Source organism: Pseudophryne corroboree, chromosome 4 (assembly GCF_028390025.1).
Source record: "Pseudophryne corroboree isolate aPseCor3 chromosome 4, aPseCor3.hap2, whole genome shotgun sequence".
Classification (NCBI taxonomy): domain Eukaryota; kingdom Metazoa; phylum Chordata; class Amphibia; order Anura; family Myobatrachidae; genus Pseudophryne; species Pseudophryne corroboree.
Window position 1 is genome coordinate 887524711 of NC_086447.1, and position 17518 is coordinate 887542228.

At 48.3% G+C, this 17518-nt stretch overlaps 1 protein-coding gene across 1 annotated transcript in view; it reads left to right on the plus strand.

The window, feature by feature from the left end:
- RSPH9 (radial spoke head component 9) overlaps positions 1–14867 on the plus strand; it is a 32910-nt gene extending 18043 nt beyond the window's left edge. The window contains exon 5 of the mRNA XM_063918883.1: positions 14486–14867. Coding sequence (XP_063774953.1) covers positions 14486–14646 — 161 coding nt within the window. The 3' untranslated portion in view covers positions 14647–14867. The remainder of the gene's footprint in view (positions 1–14485) is intronic.
- The last annotated feature ends 2651 nt before the right edge of the window (positions 14868–17518 follow it).

Consider the following 17518-nt stretch of genomic DNA (forward strand, 5'->3'; position numbering starts at 1 on the left):
GGGGACGAGTCCGCAGCTCTGCCCTGTCCGAATGGACAAACAGATATGGGCTTTTTTGAGAAAAAAAACACCAATTTGACACTCGCCTGGTCCAGGCCAGGTCCAAGAGCATGTTCACTTTTCATGTGAGATGCTTCAAATCCACAGATTTGACTGGTTTTAAACCAATGTGTTTTGAGGAATTCCAGAACTACGTTGAGATCCCACAGTGCCACTGGAGGCACAAAAGGGGGTTGTATATGCAATACTCCCTTGACAAACTTCTGGACTTCAGGAACTGAAGCCAATTCTTTCTGGAAGAAAAATCGACAGGGCCGAAATTTGAACCTTAATGGACCCCAATTTGAGGCCCATAGACACTCCTGTTTGCAGGAAATGCAGGAATCGACCGAGTTGAAATTTCTTCGTGGGGCCTTCCTGGCCTCACACCACGCAACATATTTTCGCCACATGTGGTGATAATGTTGTGCGGTCACCTCCTTTCTGGCTTTGACCAGGGTAGGAATGACCTCTTCCTGAATGCCTTTTCCCTTAGGATCCGGCGTTCCACCGCCATGCCGTCAAACGCAGCTGCGGTAAGTCTTGGAACAGACATGGTACTTGCTGAAACAAGTCCCTTCTTAGCGGCAGAGGCCATAAGTCCTCTGTGAGCATCTCTTGAAGTTCCGGGTACCAAGTCCTTCTTGGCCAATCCGGAGCCATGAGTATAGTTCTTACTCCTCTACGTCTTATAATTCTCAGTACCTTAGGTATGAAAAGCAGAGGATGGAACACATACACCGACTGGTACACCCACGGTGTTACCAGAACGTCCACAGCTATTGCCTGAGGGTCTCTTAACCTGGCGCAATACCTGTCCCGTTTTTTGTTCAGACGGGACGCCATCATGTCCACCTTTGGTAATTCCCAACGGTTTACAATCATGTGGAAAACTTCCCCATGAAGTTCCCACTCTGCCGGGTGGAGGTCGTGCCTACTGAGGAAGTCTGCTTCCCAGTTTCCATTCCCGGAATGAAACACTGCTGACAGTGCTATCACATGATTTTCCGCCCAGCGAAAAGTCCTTGCAGTTTTTGCCACTGCCCTCCTGCTTCTTGTGCCGCCCTGTCTATTTACGTGGGCGACTGCCGTGATATTTTATCCCACTGGATCAATACCGGCTGACCTTGAAGCAGAGGTCTTGCTAAGCTTAGAGCATTATAAATTTACCCTTAGCTATATTTATGTGGAGAAAAGTCTCCAGACTTGATCACACTCCCTGGAAATTTTTTCCTTGTGTGACTGCTCCCCAGCCTCTCGGGCTGGCCTCCGTGGTCACCAACATCCAAAACTGAATGCCGAATCTGCGGCCCTCTAGAAGATGAGCACTCTGTAACCACCACAGGAGAGACACCCTTGTCCTTGGATATAGGGTTATCCGCTGATGCATCTGAAGATGCGATCCGGACCATTTGTCCAGCAGATCCCACTGAAAAGTTCTTGCATGAAATCTGCCGACTGGAATTGCTTCGAAGGAAGTCACCATTTTTTTTACCATGGCCCTTGTGCAATGATGCACTGATTTTAGGAGGTTCCTGACTAGCTCGGATAACTCCCTGGCTTTCTCTTCCGGGAGAAACACCTTTTTCTGGACTGTGTCCAGAATCATCCCTAAGCACAGGAGACTTGTTGTCGGGATCAGCTGCGATTTTGGAATATTTAGAATCCACCCCTGCTGTTGTAACAGTATCCGAGATAGTGCTACTCCGACCTCCAACTGTTCCCTGGACTTTGCCCTTATCAGGAGATCGTCTAAGTAAGGGATAATTAAGACGCCTTTTCTTCGAAGAAGAACCATCATTTCGGCCATTACCTTGGTAAAGACTCGGGGTGCCGTGGACAATCCAAACGGCAGCGTCTGAAACTGATAGTGACAGTTCTGTACCACGAACCTGAGGTACCCTTAGTGATAAGGGCAAATTTGGGACATGGAGGTAAGCATCCCTGATGTCTCGGGACACCATATAGTCCCCTTCTTCCCGGTTCGTTATCACTGCTCTGAGTGACTCCATCTTGATTTGAACCTTTGTAAGTGTTCAAATTTTTTTAGATTTAGAATAGGTCTCACCTAGCCTTCTGGCTTCAGTACCACAATATAGTGTGGAATAATACCCCTTTTCTTGTTGTAGGAGGGGTAATTTAATTATCACCTGCTGGGAATACAGCTCGTGAATTGTTTCCCATACTGCCTCCTTGTCGGAGGGAGACCTTGGTAAAGCAGACTTCAGGAGCCTGCGCAGGGGAAACGTCTCGACATTCCAATCTGTACCCCTGGGATACTACTTGTAGGATCCAGGGGTCCTGTACGGTCTCAGCGTCATGCTGAGAGCTTGTCAGAAGCGGTGGAACGCTTCTGTTCCTGGGAATGGGCTGCCTGCTGCAGTCTTCTTCCCTTTCCTCTATCCCTGGGCAGATATGACTCTTATAGGGACGAAAGGACTGAAGCTGAAAAGACGGTGTCTTTTTCTGCAGAGATGTGACTTAGGGTAAAAAACGGTGGATTTTCCAGCAGTTGCCGTGGCCACCAGGTCCGATGGACCGACCCCAAATAACTCCTCTTCCTTTATACGGCAATACACCTTTGTGCCGTTTGGAATCTGCATCACCTGACCACTGTCGTGTCCATAAACATCTTCTGGCAGATATGGACATCGCACTTACTCTTGATGCCAGAGTGCAAATATCCCTCTGTGCATCTCGCATATATAGAAATGCATCCTTTAAATGCTCTATAGTCAATAAAATACTGTCCCTGTCAAGGGTATCAATATTTTTAGTCAGGGAATCCGACCAAGCCACCCCAGCTCTGCACATCCAGGCTGAGGCGATCGCTGGTCGCAGTATAACACCAGTATGTGTGTATATACTTTTTATGATATTTTCCAGCCTCCTGTCAGCTGGCTCCTTGAGGACGGCCCTATCTATAGACGGTACCGCCACTTGTTCTGATAAGCGTGTGAGCGCCTTATCCACCCTAAGGGGTGTTTCCCAACGCGCCCTAACTTCTGGCGGGAAAGGGTATACCGCCCATATTTTCTATCGGGGGGAACCCACGCATCATCACACACTTCATTTAATTTATCTGATTCAGGAAAAACTTCGGTAGTTTTTTCACATCCCACATAATACCCTCTTTTGTGGTACTTGTAGTATCAGAAATATGTAACACCTCCTTCATTGCCCTTAACGTGTGGCCCTAATAAGGAATACGTTTGTTTATTCACCGTCGACACTGGATTCAGTGTCCCTGTCTGTGTCTGTGTCGACCGACTAAAGTAAACGGGCGTTTTAAAACCCCTGACGGTGTTTTTGAGACGTCTGGACCGGTACTAATTGTTTGTCGGCCGTCTCATGTCGTCAACCGACCTTGCCGCGTGTTGACATTATCACGTAATTCCCTAAATAAGCCATCCATTCCGGTGTCGACTCCCTAGAGAGTGACATCACCATTACAGGCAATTGCTCCGCCTCCTCACCAACATCGTCCTCATACATGTCGACACACACGTACCGACACACAGCACACACACAGGGAATGCTCTGATAGAGGACAGGACCTACTAGCCCTTTGGAGAGACAGAGGGAGAGTTTGCCAGCACACACCAAAAACGCTATAATTATATAGGGACAACCTTATATAAGTGTTTTCCCTTATAGCATCTTTTTTATATTTCTAACGCCAAATTAGTGCCCCCCCTCTCTGTTTTAACCCTGTTTCTGTAGTGCAGTGCAGGGGAGAGCCTGGGAGCCTTCCCTCCAGCCTTTCTGTGAGGGAAAATGGCGCTGTGTGCTGAGGAGATAGGCCCCGCCCCTTTTTCGGCGGCCTCGTCTCCCGCTCTTAACGGATTCTGGCAGGGGTTAAATATCTCCATATAGCCCCCGGAGGCTATATGTGAGGTATTTTTAGCCAAAAATAGGTTTTCATTGCCTCCCAGGGCGCCCCCCTTCCAGCGCCCTGCACCCTCAGTGACTGCCGTGTGAAGTGTGCTGAGAGGAAATGGCGCACAGCTGCAGTGCTGTGCGCTACCTTAAGAAGACTGAGGAGTCTTCATGCCGCCGATTCTGGACCTTCTTCTTGTTTCAGCATCTGCAAGGGGGCCGGCGGCGAGGCTCCGGTGACCATCCAGGCTGTACCTGTGATCGTCCCTCTGGAGCTAATGTCCAGTAGCCAAAGAAGCCAATCCATCCTGCACGCAGGTGAGTTCACTTCTTCTCCCCTAAGTCCCTCGTTGCAGTGATCCTGTTGCCAGCAGGACTCACTGTAAAATAAAAAACCTAAGCTAAACTTTTCTAAGCAGCTCTTTAGGAGAGCCACCTAGATTGCACCCTTCTCGGCCGGGCACAAAAATCTAACTGAGGCTTGGAGGAGGGTCATAGGGGGAGGAGCCAGTGCACACCACCTGATCCTAAAGCTTTACTTTTTGTGCCCTGTCTCCTGCGGAGCCGCTATTCCCCATGGTCCTTTCAGGAACCCCAGCATCCACTAGGACGATAGAGAAAATATGTTGCGTGGTGCGAGGCCAGTAAGGCCCGACGGAGGAAATTCAACTGGGTCGATTCCTACATTTCCTGCAAACAGGAGTGTCTATGGGCCTGAAATTGGGGTCCATTAAGGTTCAAATTTCGGCCCTGTCAATTTTCTTCCAAAAAGAACTAGCTTCAGTCCCTGAAGTTCAGACGTTTGTAAAAGGGGTACTGCATATACAGCCTCCTTTTGTGCCTCCAGTGGCACTTTGGGATCTCAATGTAGTTTTTTGGGTTCCAAAAGTCACATTGGTTTGAACCATTTAAATCTGTGGAGTTAAAATATCTCACATGGAAAGTGGTCATGCTGTTGGCCCTGGCCTGGACCAGGCGCGTGTCAGAATTGGCGGCTTTATCCTGTAAAAGCCCTTATCTGATTTTCCATTCGGACAGGGCGGAATTGAGGACTCGTCCTCAGTTTCTCCCTAAGGTGGTTTCAGCGTTTCACCTGAACCAACCTATTGTGGTGCCTGCGGCTACTAGGGACTTGGAGGACTCCAAGTTGCTAGACGTTGTCAGGGCCCTGAAAATATATGTTTCCAGGACGGCTGGAGTCAGGAAAACTGACTCGCTGTTTATCCTGTATGCACCCAACAAGCTGGGTGCTCCTGCTTCTAAGCAGACTATTGCTCGTTGGATTTGTAGTACAATTCAGCTTGCACATTCTGTGGCAGGCCTGCCACAGCCAAAAATCTGTAAATGCCCACTCCACAAGGAAGGTGGGCTCATCTTGGGCGGCTGCCCGAGGGGTCTCGGCTTTACAACTTTGCCGAGCAGCTACTTGGTCAGGAGCAAATACGTTTGTAAAATTCTACAAAATTGATACCCTGGCTGAGGAGGACCTGGAGTTCTCTCATTTGGTGCTGCAGAGTCATCCGCACTCTCCCGCCCGTTTGGGAGCTTTGGTATAATCTCCATGGTCCTTACGGAGTCCCCAGCATCCACTTAGGACGTTAGAGAAAATAAGAATTTACTTACCGATAATTCTATTTCTCGTAGTCCGTAGTGGATGCTGGGCGCCCATCCCAAGTACGGATTGTCTGCAATACTGGTACATAGTTGTTGTTACCAAAAAATCGGGTTATTGCTGTAGTGAGCCATCTTTTCTAGAGGCTCCTCTGTTATCATGCTGTTAACTGGGTTCAGATCACAAGTTGTACGGTGTGGCTGGTATGAGTCTTACCCGGGATTCAAGATCCTTCCTTATTGTGTACGCTCGTCCGGGCACAGTATCCGAACTGAGGCTTGGAGGAGGGTCATAGGGGGAGGAGCCAGTGCACACCAGATAGTCCTAAAGCTTTCTTTAGATGTGCCCAGTCTCCTGCGGAGCCGCTATTCCCCATGGTCCTTACGGAGTCCCCAGCATCCACTACGGACTACGAGAAATAGAATTATCGGTAAGTAAATTCTTTTTTTTTTTTTTTTTTTTTATCAGGGGAACATCAGAATGAGCCAAACTATAATGAAAAATTGGCTAAATGTATTTTGGAGTGAAATAAGGTTTTGATGTTACAGACGTGTGTGAAGGTGATTTGATGGCATTTCTGTTAGTCAGCAGCGCGTAGAAAACTCAGCATTTCCAAATGTCCTCATACACAATATTTGGTCGTTCTAATGCTAGATAACGATGCTTAAATAAAATATTTGGTCTAGCGCCCTCATTTCATTCTAAGTTGTTTTTTAACCAAGTACATTTTTTAAAAGATAATTCTGTGTTCTCTCGTCATTATCATTTATTTTCTTATCACTAAGCTGTAGAAGACCAGTAAAGGAGAAGAATCTATTTTAGTCTGAGACGTTGCCAGTAGCCAGCCAAGATGGTTCTGTAATGTACTGGCCATATCTCCAGGCCTTGTTGGACATTCCTGTACTATCCTTTTGTACAGTCAGCCGTTTGATGTTTCTCAAATTCCCTTCTATGTATGGTGAGGAGGCCTGGAACGTGCTGAGCGGCCTGCCAGGAGTCGGCTTTACGAGCTGCTAATCTTTGTCTGAGCGAAACGGTGTCTATGGATCAAAGCTCCCACATGCCTGAGCACGATGGGAGTGACAGTCCATATGCATTATCCCACCACTGCTCCGGGGGAAACGCTAGACGTGTCCGTTATATTGTGTGTATGAGAGTAGTGGGTAACATACGCGGCCTGTAATACGTTCTTGGGTGTGACGTGGCATGGTAATTTGGGGTCAGCAACACAATCTGGTGGCTGTTCCTTCTCTCCTCCGAAGACAGCGCAGTTGGAGTGTAAGAACGGAAGCCGCTTAGCAGCCGGTAGTGTATTAGAGGCAGAACACACACGTCAGGCATGTGAGGGATTAGGCCAGTAAATGACTAATGATTGATCACATCCTTCCTGTCTTGTGTTGAACGCTTTGCATATCTGCATTGTGGATGGTTTGATGTGCACCAACCAGAGATGAGCCAGTGTTCACTAATCACGTCTCCCGCTGGCAGCTGATAACAGAGAGCAATAGACAGGCCGTGACCAGGTGTACTGTCTACTCATTAACTGAGTAATTTACACACATCAGTCTCCACAGAGTCATTTCTAACAGGTTTTTATAGCATCCAATCAGCAATTGGCTTTTATCTGTAGAGCAAATGAAACTATGAAAGCAAATGTTTTATTGGTTACTGGTGTCCATTAGCACCTGTCCTGCACTTCCATGGTATTCTACGTTAGGCTATCTATACAATGCGAGTCTTCATGTGCTCCCTCTAATGTATACACTGTCATGTGACCTCTCTTCCTTCTGTTCTAAGAGACAACATTGGAAGTGAGTGGTGTTAGATTTGAGTAGAGGTAGGGATCGTTGTTCAGTAGAGAAAAGAAACAGTGACTGCATGGCCATGGGGTGGTACATAAGCAACGGTAGGGACTACTGTCCCTTAAAATAAGTGATCATTATATGCGGGTGCTAGATGGGGTTAGTACTGGGCGGAGGCAGAGAACGTGATTCCCTTATGACTAGTTAAGTAGTTCTTGAACTCAAGCACCAAAGTAAGGTTCCCATTCATTAGTGGTAGGGATCACTGTTCGCCTTCCTAAATTCCAACGTCACATCTGCAATGATCCCTGCATCTACTACTGTAGCCTCATTGGTCACTGCCGCTGGGGATTGTGGGTTATATTCCCCCATGGGTTTGCGGTCTGTCCTGGAAAATACACAAGCTGGCAGAGTCTGGTTGTCGCTGGCCTGAGTCAGGCAGATCTGTAATACATAGAGCTGGGCAGTGATGTGATAACCGGGAGGGGATTCATAGTCGTAGATAAGAGTGCAGGGTCAGGAGCTTCGCCAGAGTTTGGGTTATCTCTGGGCCTCTATAATGAGTAGCAGTCTATAGATATAGTGACAAGAAAACCTTTGAATGCCTGTGATCCGTGTTTCCATGAGTTTTGGCACATGGCGCTAACACATGAAGTGTTTAATAAGAAGAGCGAGTACATACTCTGCTACAAATTATAGTGCCATAAATAAGAGTAGGGATTAGCTCTGGTTGAGCCCAGCCTGCCACGCCTGTGTGACATGTGCTCTGGAAGGATATAACCAGACGTCTCCCATGTGCCGCCTGCCGACACCACACCCTCTGCCCTGGGGCCGTACAGCACAGAGCTGGCTCTTGGCAGGTGCCACAAAGAACATTTTATATGGTTTGGATTGCTTGGAAAACAAAGCACTGGAAAACGTCCATTCGGCTGTGCGGCCTAGACACTCACTATAGGCGTGTCACTAATCCATAGTCATCCCTCTATGTGACTGGATATTACTAACTATAAATAGAAAATGTTTTTTCTTTAAAAGTTGGATCCACTTTAAAATAAGAATTTACTTACCGATAATTCTATTTCTCATAGTCCGTAGTGGATGCTGGGAACTCCGTAAGGACCATGGGGAATAGCGGCTCCGCAGGAGACTGGGCACAAAAAGTAAAAGCTTTAGACTAGCTGGTGTGCACTGGCTCCTCCCCCTATGACCCTCCTCCAAGCCTCAGTTAAGATACTGTGCCCGGACGAGCGTACATAATAAGGAAGGATCTTGAATCCCGGGTAAGACTCATACCAGCCACACCAATCACACCGTACAACTCGTGATCTGAACCCAGTTAACAGTATGATAACCGTAGGAGCCTCTGAAAAGATGGCTTCCAACAATAAACAACCCGATTTGTTTGTAACAATAACTATATACAAGTATTGCAGACAATCCGCACTTGGGATGGGCGCCCAGCATCCACTACGGACTATGAGAAATAGAATTATCGGTAAGTAAATTCTTATTTTCTCTGACGTCCTAGTGGATGCTGGGAACTCCGTAAGGACCATGGGGATTATACCAAAGCTCCCAAACGGGCGGGAGAGTGCGGATGACTCTGCAGCACCGAATGAGAGAACTCCAGGTCCTCCTCAGCCAGGGTATCAAATTTGTAGAATTTAGCAAACGTGTTTGCCCCTGACCAAGTAGCTGCTCGGCAAAGTTGTAAAGCCGAGACCCCTCGGGCAGCCGCCCAAGATGAGCCCACCTTCCTTGTGGAATGGGCTTTTACAGATTTTGGCTGTGGCAGGCCTGCCACAGAATGTGCAAGTTGAATTGTACTACAAATCCAACGAGCAATCGTCTGCTTAGAAGCAGGAGCACCCAGCTTGTTGGGTGCATACAGTATAAACAGCGAGTCAGATTTTCTGACTCCAGCCGTCCTGGAAACATATATTTTCAGGGCCCTGACTACGTCCAGCAACTCGGAGTCCTCCAAGTCCCTAGTAGCCACAGGTACCACAATAGGTTGATTCATGTGAAACGCTGAAACCACCTTAGGGAGAAATTGAGGACGAGTCCTCAATTCCGCCCTATCCGAATGAAATATCAGGTAAGGGCTTTTATAGGATAAAGCCGCCAATTCTGATACTCGCCTGGCTGAAGCCAGGGCCAACAGCATTACCACTTTCCATGTGAGAAATTTCAAATCCACTGTGGCAAGTGGTTCAAACCAATGTGATTTTAGGAACCCTAAAACTACATTGAGATCCCAAGGTGCCACTGGAGGCACAAAAAGAGGCAGTATATGCAGTACCCCTTTGACAAACGTCTGAACTTCAGGCACTGAAGCCAGTTCTTTCTGGAAGAAGATCGACGGCCGAAATTTGAACCTTAATGGATCCTAATTTTAGGCCCATAGACAATCCTGCTTGCAGGAAATGTAGGAAACGACCCAGTTGAAATTCCTCCGTAGGGGCCTTCTTGGCCTCACACCACGCAACATATTTTCGCCAATTGCGATGATAATGTTTTGCAGTTACATCCTTCCTGGCCTTGATCAGGGTAGGGATGACTTCATCTGGAATGCCTTTTTCCTTCAGGATCCGGCGTTCAACCGCCATGCCGTCAAACGCAGCCGCGGTAAGTCTTGGAACAGACAAGGTCCCTGCTGGAGCAGGTCCTTCCTTAGAGGTAGAGGCCACGGGTCCTCCGTGAGCATCTCTTGCAGCTCCGGGTACCAAGTTCTTCTTGGCCAATCCGGAGCCACGAGTATCGTTCTTACTCCTCTCCTTCTTATGATTCTCAGTACTTTTGGTATGAGAGGAAGAGGAGGGAACACATATACCGACTGGAACACCCACAGAGTTACCAGAGCGTCCACCGCTATTGCCTGAGGGTCCCTTGACCTGGCGCAATATCTGTCCAGTTTCTTGTTGAGACGGGACGCCATCATGTCCACCTTTGGTTTTTCCCAACGGTTTACAATCACTTGGAAGACTTCTGGATGAAGTCCCCACTCCCCCGGGTGGAGGTCGTGTCTCTGTTTACGTGGGCGACAGCCGTGATGTTGTCCGACTGGATCAATACCGGTTGACCCTGAAGCAGAGGCCTTGCTTGACTTAGGGCATTGTAAATGGCCCTTAGCTCTAGGATATTTATGTGAAGAGACGTTTCCATGCTTGACCACAAGCCCTGGAAATTTCTTCCCTGTGTGACTGCTCCCCAGCCTCTCAGGCTGGCATCCGTGGTTACCAGCATCCAATCCTGAATGCCGAATCTGCGGCCCTCAAGAAGATGAGCCTTCTGTAACCACCACAGGAGAGATACCCTTGTCCTTGGAGATAGGGTTATCCGCTGATGCATCTGAAGATGCGATCCGGACCATTTGTCCAGCAGATCCCACTGAAAAGTTCTTGCATGGAATCTTCCGAATGGAATCGCTTCGTAAGAAGCCACCATTTTTCCCAGGACTCTCGTGCACTGATGCACTGACACTTGTCCTGGTTTTAGGAGGTTCCTGACTAGCTTGGATAACTCCCTGGCCTTCTCCTCCGGGAGAAACACCTTTTTCTGGACTGTGTCCAGAATCATCGGTAGGAACAGTAGACGTGTTGTCGGAATCAGCTGTGATTTTGGGATATTTAGAATCCACCCGTGCTGACGTAGCACTACCTGAGATAGTGCTACTCCGACCTCCAACTGTTCCCTGGACCTTGCCCTTATCAGGAGATCGTCCAAGTAAGGGATAATTAATACGCCTTTTCTTCGAAGAAGAATCATCATTTCGGCCATTACCTTGGTAAAGACCCGTGGTGCCGTGGACAATCCAAACGGCAGCGTCTGAAACTGATAATGACAGTTTTGTATCACAAACCTGAGGTACCCTTGGTGAGAAGGGTAGATTGGGACATGGAGATAAGCATCCTTGATGTCTAGAGATACCATATAGTCCCCTTCTTCCAGGTTCGCTATCACTGCTCTGAGTGACTCCATCTTGAATTTGAACCTTTTTATGTAAGTGTTCAAAGATTTTAGATTTAAAATTGGTCTCACCGAGCCGTCCGGCTTCGGTACCACAAACAGCGTGGAATAATACCCCTTTCCCTGTTGTAGGAGGGGTACCTTGATTATCACCTGCTGGGAATACAGCTTGTGAATAGCTTCCAATACTGCCTCCCTGTCGGAGGGAGACGTTGGTAGAGCAGACTTCAGGAACCGGCGAGGGGGAGACGTCTCGAATTCCAATTTGTACCCCTGTGATACTACCTGCAGGATCCAGGGGTCCACTTGCGAGTGAGCCCACTGCGCGCTGAAATTCTTGAGACGGCCCCCCACCGTGCCCGAGTCTTCTTGCAGAGCCCCAGCGTCATGCTGAGGACTTGGCAGAAGCGGGGGAGGGCTTCTGCTCCTGGGAGGAGGCTGCATGGTGCAGTCTTTTTCCCCTTCCTCTGCCCCGGGGCAGGAACGAGCGGCCTTTTTCCCTCTTGCCCTTATAGAGACGAAAGGACTGGGTTTGAAAAGACGGTGTCTTTTTCTGCTGAGAGGTGACCTGGGGTAAAAAGGTGGATTTTCCAGCCGTTGCTGTGGCCACCAGGTCCGATAGACCGACCCCAAATAACTCCTCCCCTTTATACGGCAATACTTCCATATGTCGTTTGGAATCCGCATCACCTGACCACTGTCGCGTCCATAACGTTCTTCTGGCAGAAATGGACATCGCACTTACTCTAGATGCCAGGGTGCAAATATCCCTCTGTGCATCTCGCATATATAGTAATGCATCCTTTAAATGCTCTATAGTTAATAATATACTGTCCCTATCCAGGGTATCAATATTTTCAGTCAGGGAATCCGACCAAGCCACTCCAGCGCTGCACATCCAGGCTGAGGCGATCGCTGGTCGCCGTATAACACCGGTATGTGTGTATATACCTTTTAAGATATTTTCCAGCCTTCTATCAGCTGGTTCCTTGAGAGCGGCCTTATCAGGAGACGGTAACGCCACTTGTTTTGATAAGCGTGTGAGCGCCTTATCTACCCTAGGGGGTGTTTCCCAACGTGCCCTAACCTCTGGCGGGAAAGGGTATAGTGCCAATAATTTATTAGAAATCAGCAGTTTTTTATCGGGGGAAACCCACGCTTCATCACACACCTCATTTAATTCATCTGACTCAGGAAAAACCACTGGTAGTTTTTTCACACCCCACATAATACCCTTTTTTGTGGTACTTGTAGTGTCAGAAATGTTCCATGCCTCCTTCATTGCCGTGATCATGTAACGTGTGGCCCTACTGGACATTACGTTTGTCTCGTCACCGTCGACACTGGATTCAGTATCCGTGTCAGGGTCTGTGTCGACCATCTGAGGTAACGGGCGTTTTAGCGCCCCTGACGGTGTCTGAGACGCCTGAACAGGCACTAATTGATTTGTCGGCTGTCTCATGTCGTCAACAGTTTTTTTGCAAAGTGCTGACATTGTCACGTAATTCTTTAATTACTACCATCCAGTCAGGTGTCGACTCCCTAGGGGGTGACATCACTAACACAGGCAATTGCTCTGCTTCCACATCATTTTCCTCCTCATACATGTCGACACAATCGTACCGACACCCAGCACACACACAGGGAATGCTCTGATAGAGGACAGGACCCCACTAGCCCTTTGGGGAGACAGAGGGAGAGTTTGCCAGCACACACCAGAGCGCTATATATATACAGGGATAACCTTATATAAGTGTTACTCCCTGTTATAGCTGCTGTATTTATATATTAGCTGCCAATAGTGCCCCCCTCTCTGTTTTTACCCTGTTTCTGTAGTGTAGGACTGCAGGGGAGAGTCAGGGAGCCTTCCTTCCAGCGGAGCTGTGAAAGAAAATGGCGCTTGTGTGCTGAGGAGAAAGGCTCCGCCCCCTTCACGGCGGCCTTTTCTCCCGCTTTTTTCAGGAAACTGGCAGGGGATAAATGCATCCATATAGCCCAGGAGCTATATGTGATGCATTTTTTTTTAGCCATATAAGGTTTTTATATCGTTTTTATTGCGTCTCAGGGCGCTCTCCCCCAGCGCCCTGCACCCTCAGTGACCGGAGTGTGAAGTGTGCTGAGAGCAATGGCGCACAGCTGCAGTGCTGTGCGCTACCTTATTTGAAGACAGGAACGTCTTCTGCCGCCGCTTTCTCCGGACCTCTTCGCTCTTCTTGCTCTGTAAGGGGGCCGGCGGCGCGGCTCCGGGACCCATCCAGGCTGAACCTGTGATCGTCCCTCTGGAGCTAATGTCCAGTAGCCAAGAAGCCCAATCCACTCTGCAGTCAGGTGAGTTCGCTTCTTCTCCCCTTAGTCCCACGATGCAGTGAGCCTGTTGCCAGCAGGACTCACTGAAAATAAAAAACCTATTTAAACTTTTACTTCTAAGCAGCTCAGGAGAGCCACCTAGCTTGCACCCTTCTCGTTCGGGCACAAAAATCTAACTGAGGCTTGGAGGAGGGTCATAGGGGGAGGAGCCAGTGCACACCAGCTAGTCTAAAGCTTTTACTTTTTGTGCCCAGTCTCCTGCGGAGCCGCTATTCCCCATGGTCCTTACGGAGTTCCCAGCATCCACTAGGACGTCAGAGAAAAGCACATTAAAAAATAATCTACTTTCTAGTTAAAAAGGATGGGAAACTTATCATCATAACTGGTCTTCCCCTTCAGGAAAGCCCAATGACAAGAGCAGTAGGAAATTCTGCTCATAGTTAGCTCCTCCCACTAATTAGCATAACATGCCAGATGGCCTATTGGCTGTCTGTTTCTGGCAGTATCCTGAGCCCAGGATAGATACACAGGGGCAGATGTATTAACCTGGAGAAGGCATAAGGAAGTGATAAACCAGTGATATGTGCAAGGTGATAAAGGCACCAGCCAATCAGATCCTGACTGTTAATTTACATATTGGAGCTGATTGGCTGGTGGATTTATCACCTTGCACTTATCACTGGTTTATCACTTCCTTATGCCTTCTCCAGGTTAATACATCTGCACCACTAATCTATGAGGTAGGAATGTAATGGGGTCCAGCTTAGCAAATTGTTAATCTTATGGTGACTTTGTGGGTTTTAAAGCGGCGATGAAGTCACAATAGCTGATTCCACGTCCTAACCCCACTGTCTGCATGTCTTTCTCTCTCTCACAGGTTCCTGGAGCTTGCAGTTTGAGCAGGGGAACAGCGTCGTCATCCTACGAAGTCTTCTCTGGTTAGGAATGACGTTCTATCACGTGCCCCTGACCCCACAGCATGGGTATGTTTATATTGGAACTGGGGAGCGAAATATCGACCTGCCTTTCATGATCTGAGAACCTCACTGAGGAAGGACTTGTCACAGATATCCTGGATGTCCGCATCATTCTCTCCTCCTGGTATGGGACTAGCAGGAGGGCCTGGCCTCATGTAATGACATCCACTGTCCCCAAGTGCCTTGTACCTGACACCTGAACCACTAATATATACCCGCCTTACATTATTTTCTATATTTCTGTGTTTAATCTGTCAATAAAAAACATCCATGCTCCATTTATCTTTGGAAATAGTTCATCTTGTGAGAGCACAGGGACCTTTTTCTATGCTTTCTGTATACTGCAAGTGGGATCCATCTTCCCTAGAACAGTTCTGTAATCCATTGTATGTAATTCACCCTGTACAAGCTGGTGCCTCCAGTTTCCAGCAATAAGGATAATGAGATCAGTATCCCTACAGAAGGACATTGCAGAGGGCATGGCTCACTGATTAGGATGCTGCGCTCCAAGCTCTCCTCACAAGCCCAGTAGTTACTAGGGTCCATAGTATCTGCATTCTCCTGAATGAGTATGTGAGCTTGGCTGCCGATAGAGGAACAGCAGTGAGAGCAGGTGTGTCCGATGATAGGGAAGAAGAAATCTTTGAGACTCCGCTCCATCCTGCCCACGTGTGTGTGGCTGCGGCACTATCTTGCATGAATAGGTGTCTGGCCAACGTACAGGTACACAAGCTGCGGCACTATCCTGCATGAATGTGTTTGGCCAGTGGTACAGGTACACAAGCTGCGGCACTATCCTGCATGAATGTGTTTGGCCAGTGGTACAGGTACACAAGCTGCGGCACTATCCTGCATGAATGTGTTTGGCCAGTGGTACAGGTACACAAGCTGCGGCACTATCCTGCATGAATGTGTTTGGCCAGCGGTACAGGTACCAAGCTGCGGCACTATCCTGCATGAATGTGTGTTTGGCCAGTGGTACAGATACACAAGCTGCGGCACTATCCTGCATGAATGTGTTTGGCCAGTGGTACAAGTACACAAGCTGCGGCACTATCCTGCATGAATGTGTTTGGCCAGTGGTACAGATACACAAGCTGCGGCACTATCCTGTATGAATGTGTGTTTGGCCAGTGGTACAGATACACAAGCTGCGGCACTATCCTGCATGAATGTGTTTGGCCAGTGGTACAGATACATAAGCTGCGGCACTATCCTGCATGAATGTGTTTGGCCAGTGGTACAAGTACACAAGCTGCGGCACTATCCTGCATGAATGTGTTTGGCCAGTGGTACAGGTACACAAGCTGCGGCACTATCTTGCATGAATGTGTTTGGCCAGTGGTACAGGTACACAAGCTGCGGCACTATCCTGCATGAATGTGTGTTTGGCCAGTGGTACAGGTACACAAGCTGCGGCACTATCTTGCATGAATGTGTTTGGCCAGTGGTACAGATACACAAGCTGCGGCACTATCCTGCATGAATGTGTTTGGCCAGTGGTACAGATACACAAGCTGCGGCACTATCCTGCATGAATGTGTTTGGCCAGTGGTACAGATACACAAGCTGCGGCACTATCCTGCATGAATGTGTTTGGCCAGTGGTACAGATACACAAGCTGCGGCACTATCCTGCATGAATGTGTGTTTGGCCAGTGGTACAGATACATAAGCTGCGGCACTATCCTGCATGAATGTGTTTGGCCAGTGGTACAGATACATAAGCTGCGGCACTATCCTGCATGAATGTGTTTGGCCAGTGGTACAGATACATAAGCTGCGGCACTATCCTACATGAATGTGTTTGGCCAGTGGTACAGATACACAAGCTGCGGCACTATCCTGCATGAATGTGTGTTTGGCCAGTGGTACAGGTACACAAGCTGCGGCACTATCCTGTATGAATGTGTGTTTGGCCAGTGGTACAGATACACAAGCTGTGGCACTATCCTGCATGAATGTGTTTGGCCAGTGGTACAGATACACAAGCTGCGGCACTATCCTGCATGAATGTGTGTTTGGCCAGTGGTACAGATACACAAGCTGCGGCACTATCCTGTATGAATGTGTGTTTGGCCAGTGGTACAGATACACAAGCTGTGGCACTATACTGTATGAATGTGTTTGGCCAGTGGTACAGGTACACAAGCTGTGGCACTATACTGTATGAATGGGTGTCTGGCCGGTGGTACAGGTACACAAGCTGCGGCACTATCCTGCATGAATGTGTGTTTGGCCAGTGGTACAGATACACAAGCTGCGGCACTATCCTGTATGAATGTGTGTTTGGCCAGTGGTACAGATACACAAGCTGCGGCACTATCCTGCATGAATGTGTGTTTGGCCAGTGGTACAGATACATAAGCTGCGGCACTATCCTGCATGAATGTGTTTGGCCAGTGGTACAGATACATAAGCTGCGGCACTATCCTGCATGAATGTGTTTGGCCAGTGGTACAGATACACAAGCTGCGGCACTATCCTGCATGAATGTGTGTTTGGCCAGTGGTACAGATACATAAGCTGCGGCACTATCCTGCATGAATGTGTTTGGGCGGTGATACAGATACACAAGCTGCGGCACTATACTGTATGAATGTGTTTGGCCAGTGGTACAGGTACACAAGCTGCGGCACTATCCTGCATGAATGTGTGTTTGGCCAGTGGTACAGATACATAAGCTGCGGCACTATCCTGCATGAATGTGTTTGGCCAGTGGTACAGATACATAAGCTGCGGCACTATCCTGCATGAATGTGTTTGGCCAGTGGTACAGATACACAAGCTGCGGCACTATCCTGCATGAATGTGTGTTTGGCCAGTGGTACAGGTACACAAGCTGCGGCACTATCCTGTATGAATGTGTGTTTGGCCAGTGGTACAGATACACAAGCTGTGGCACTATCCTGCATGAATGTGTTTGGCCAGTGG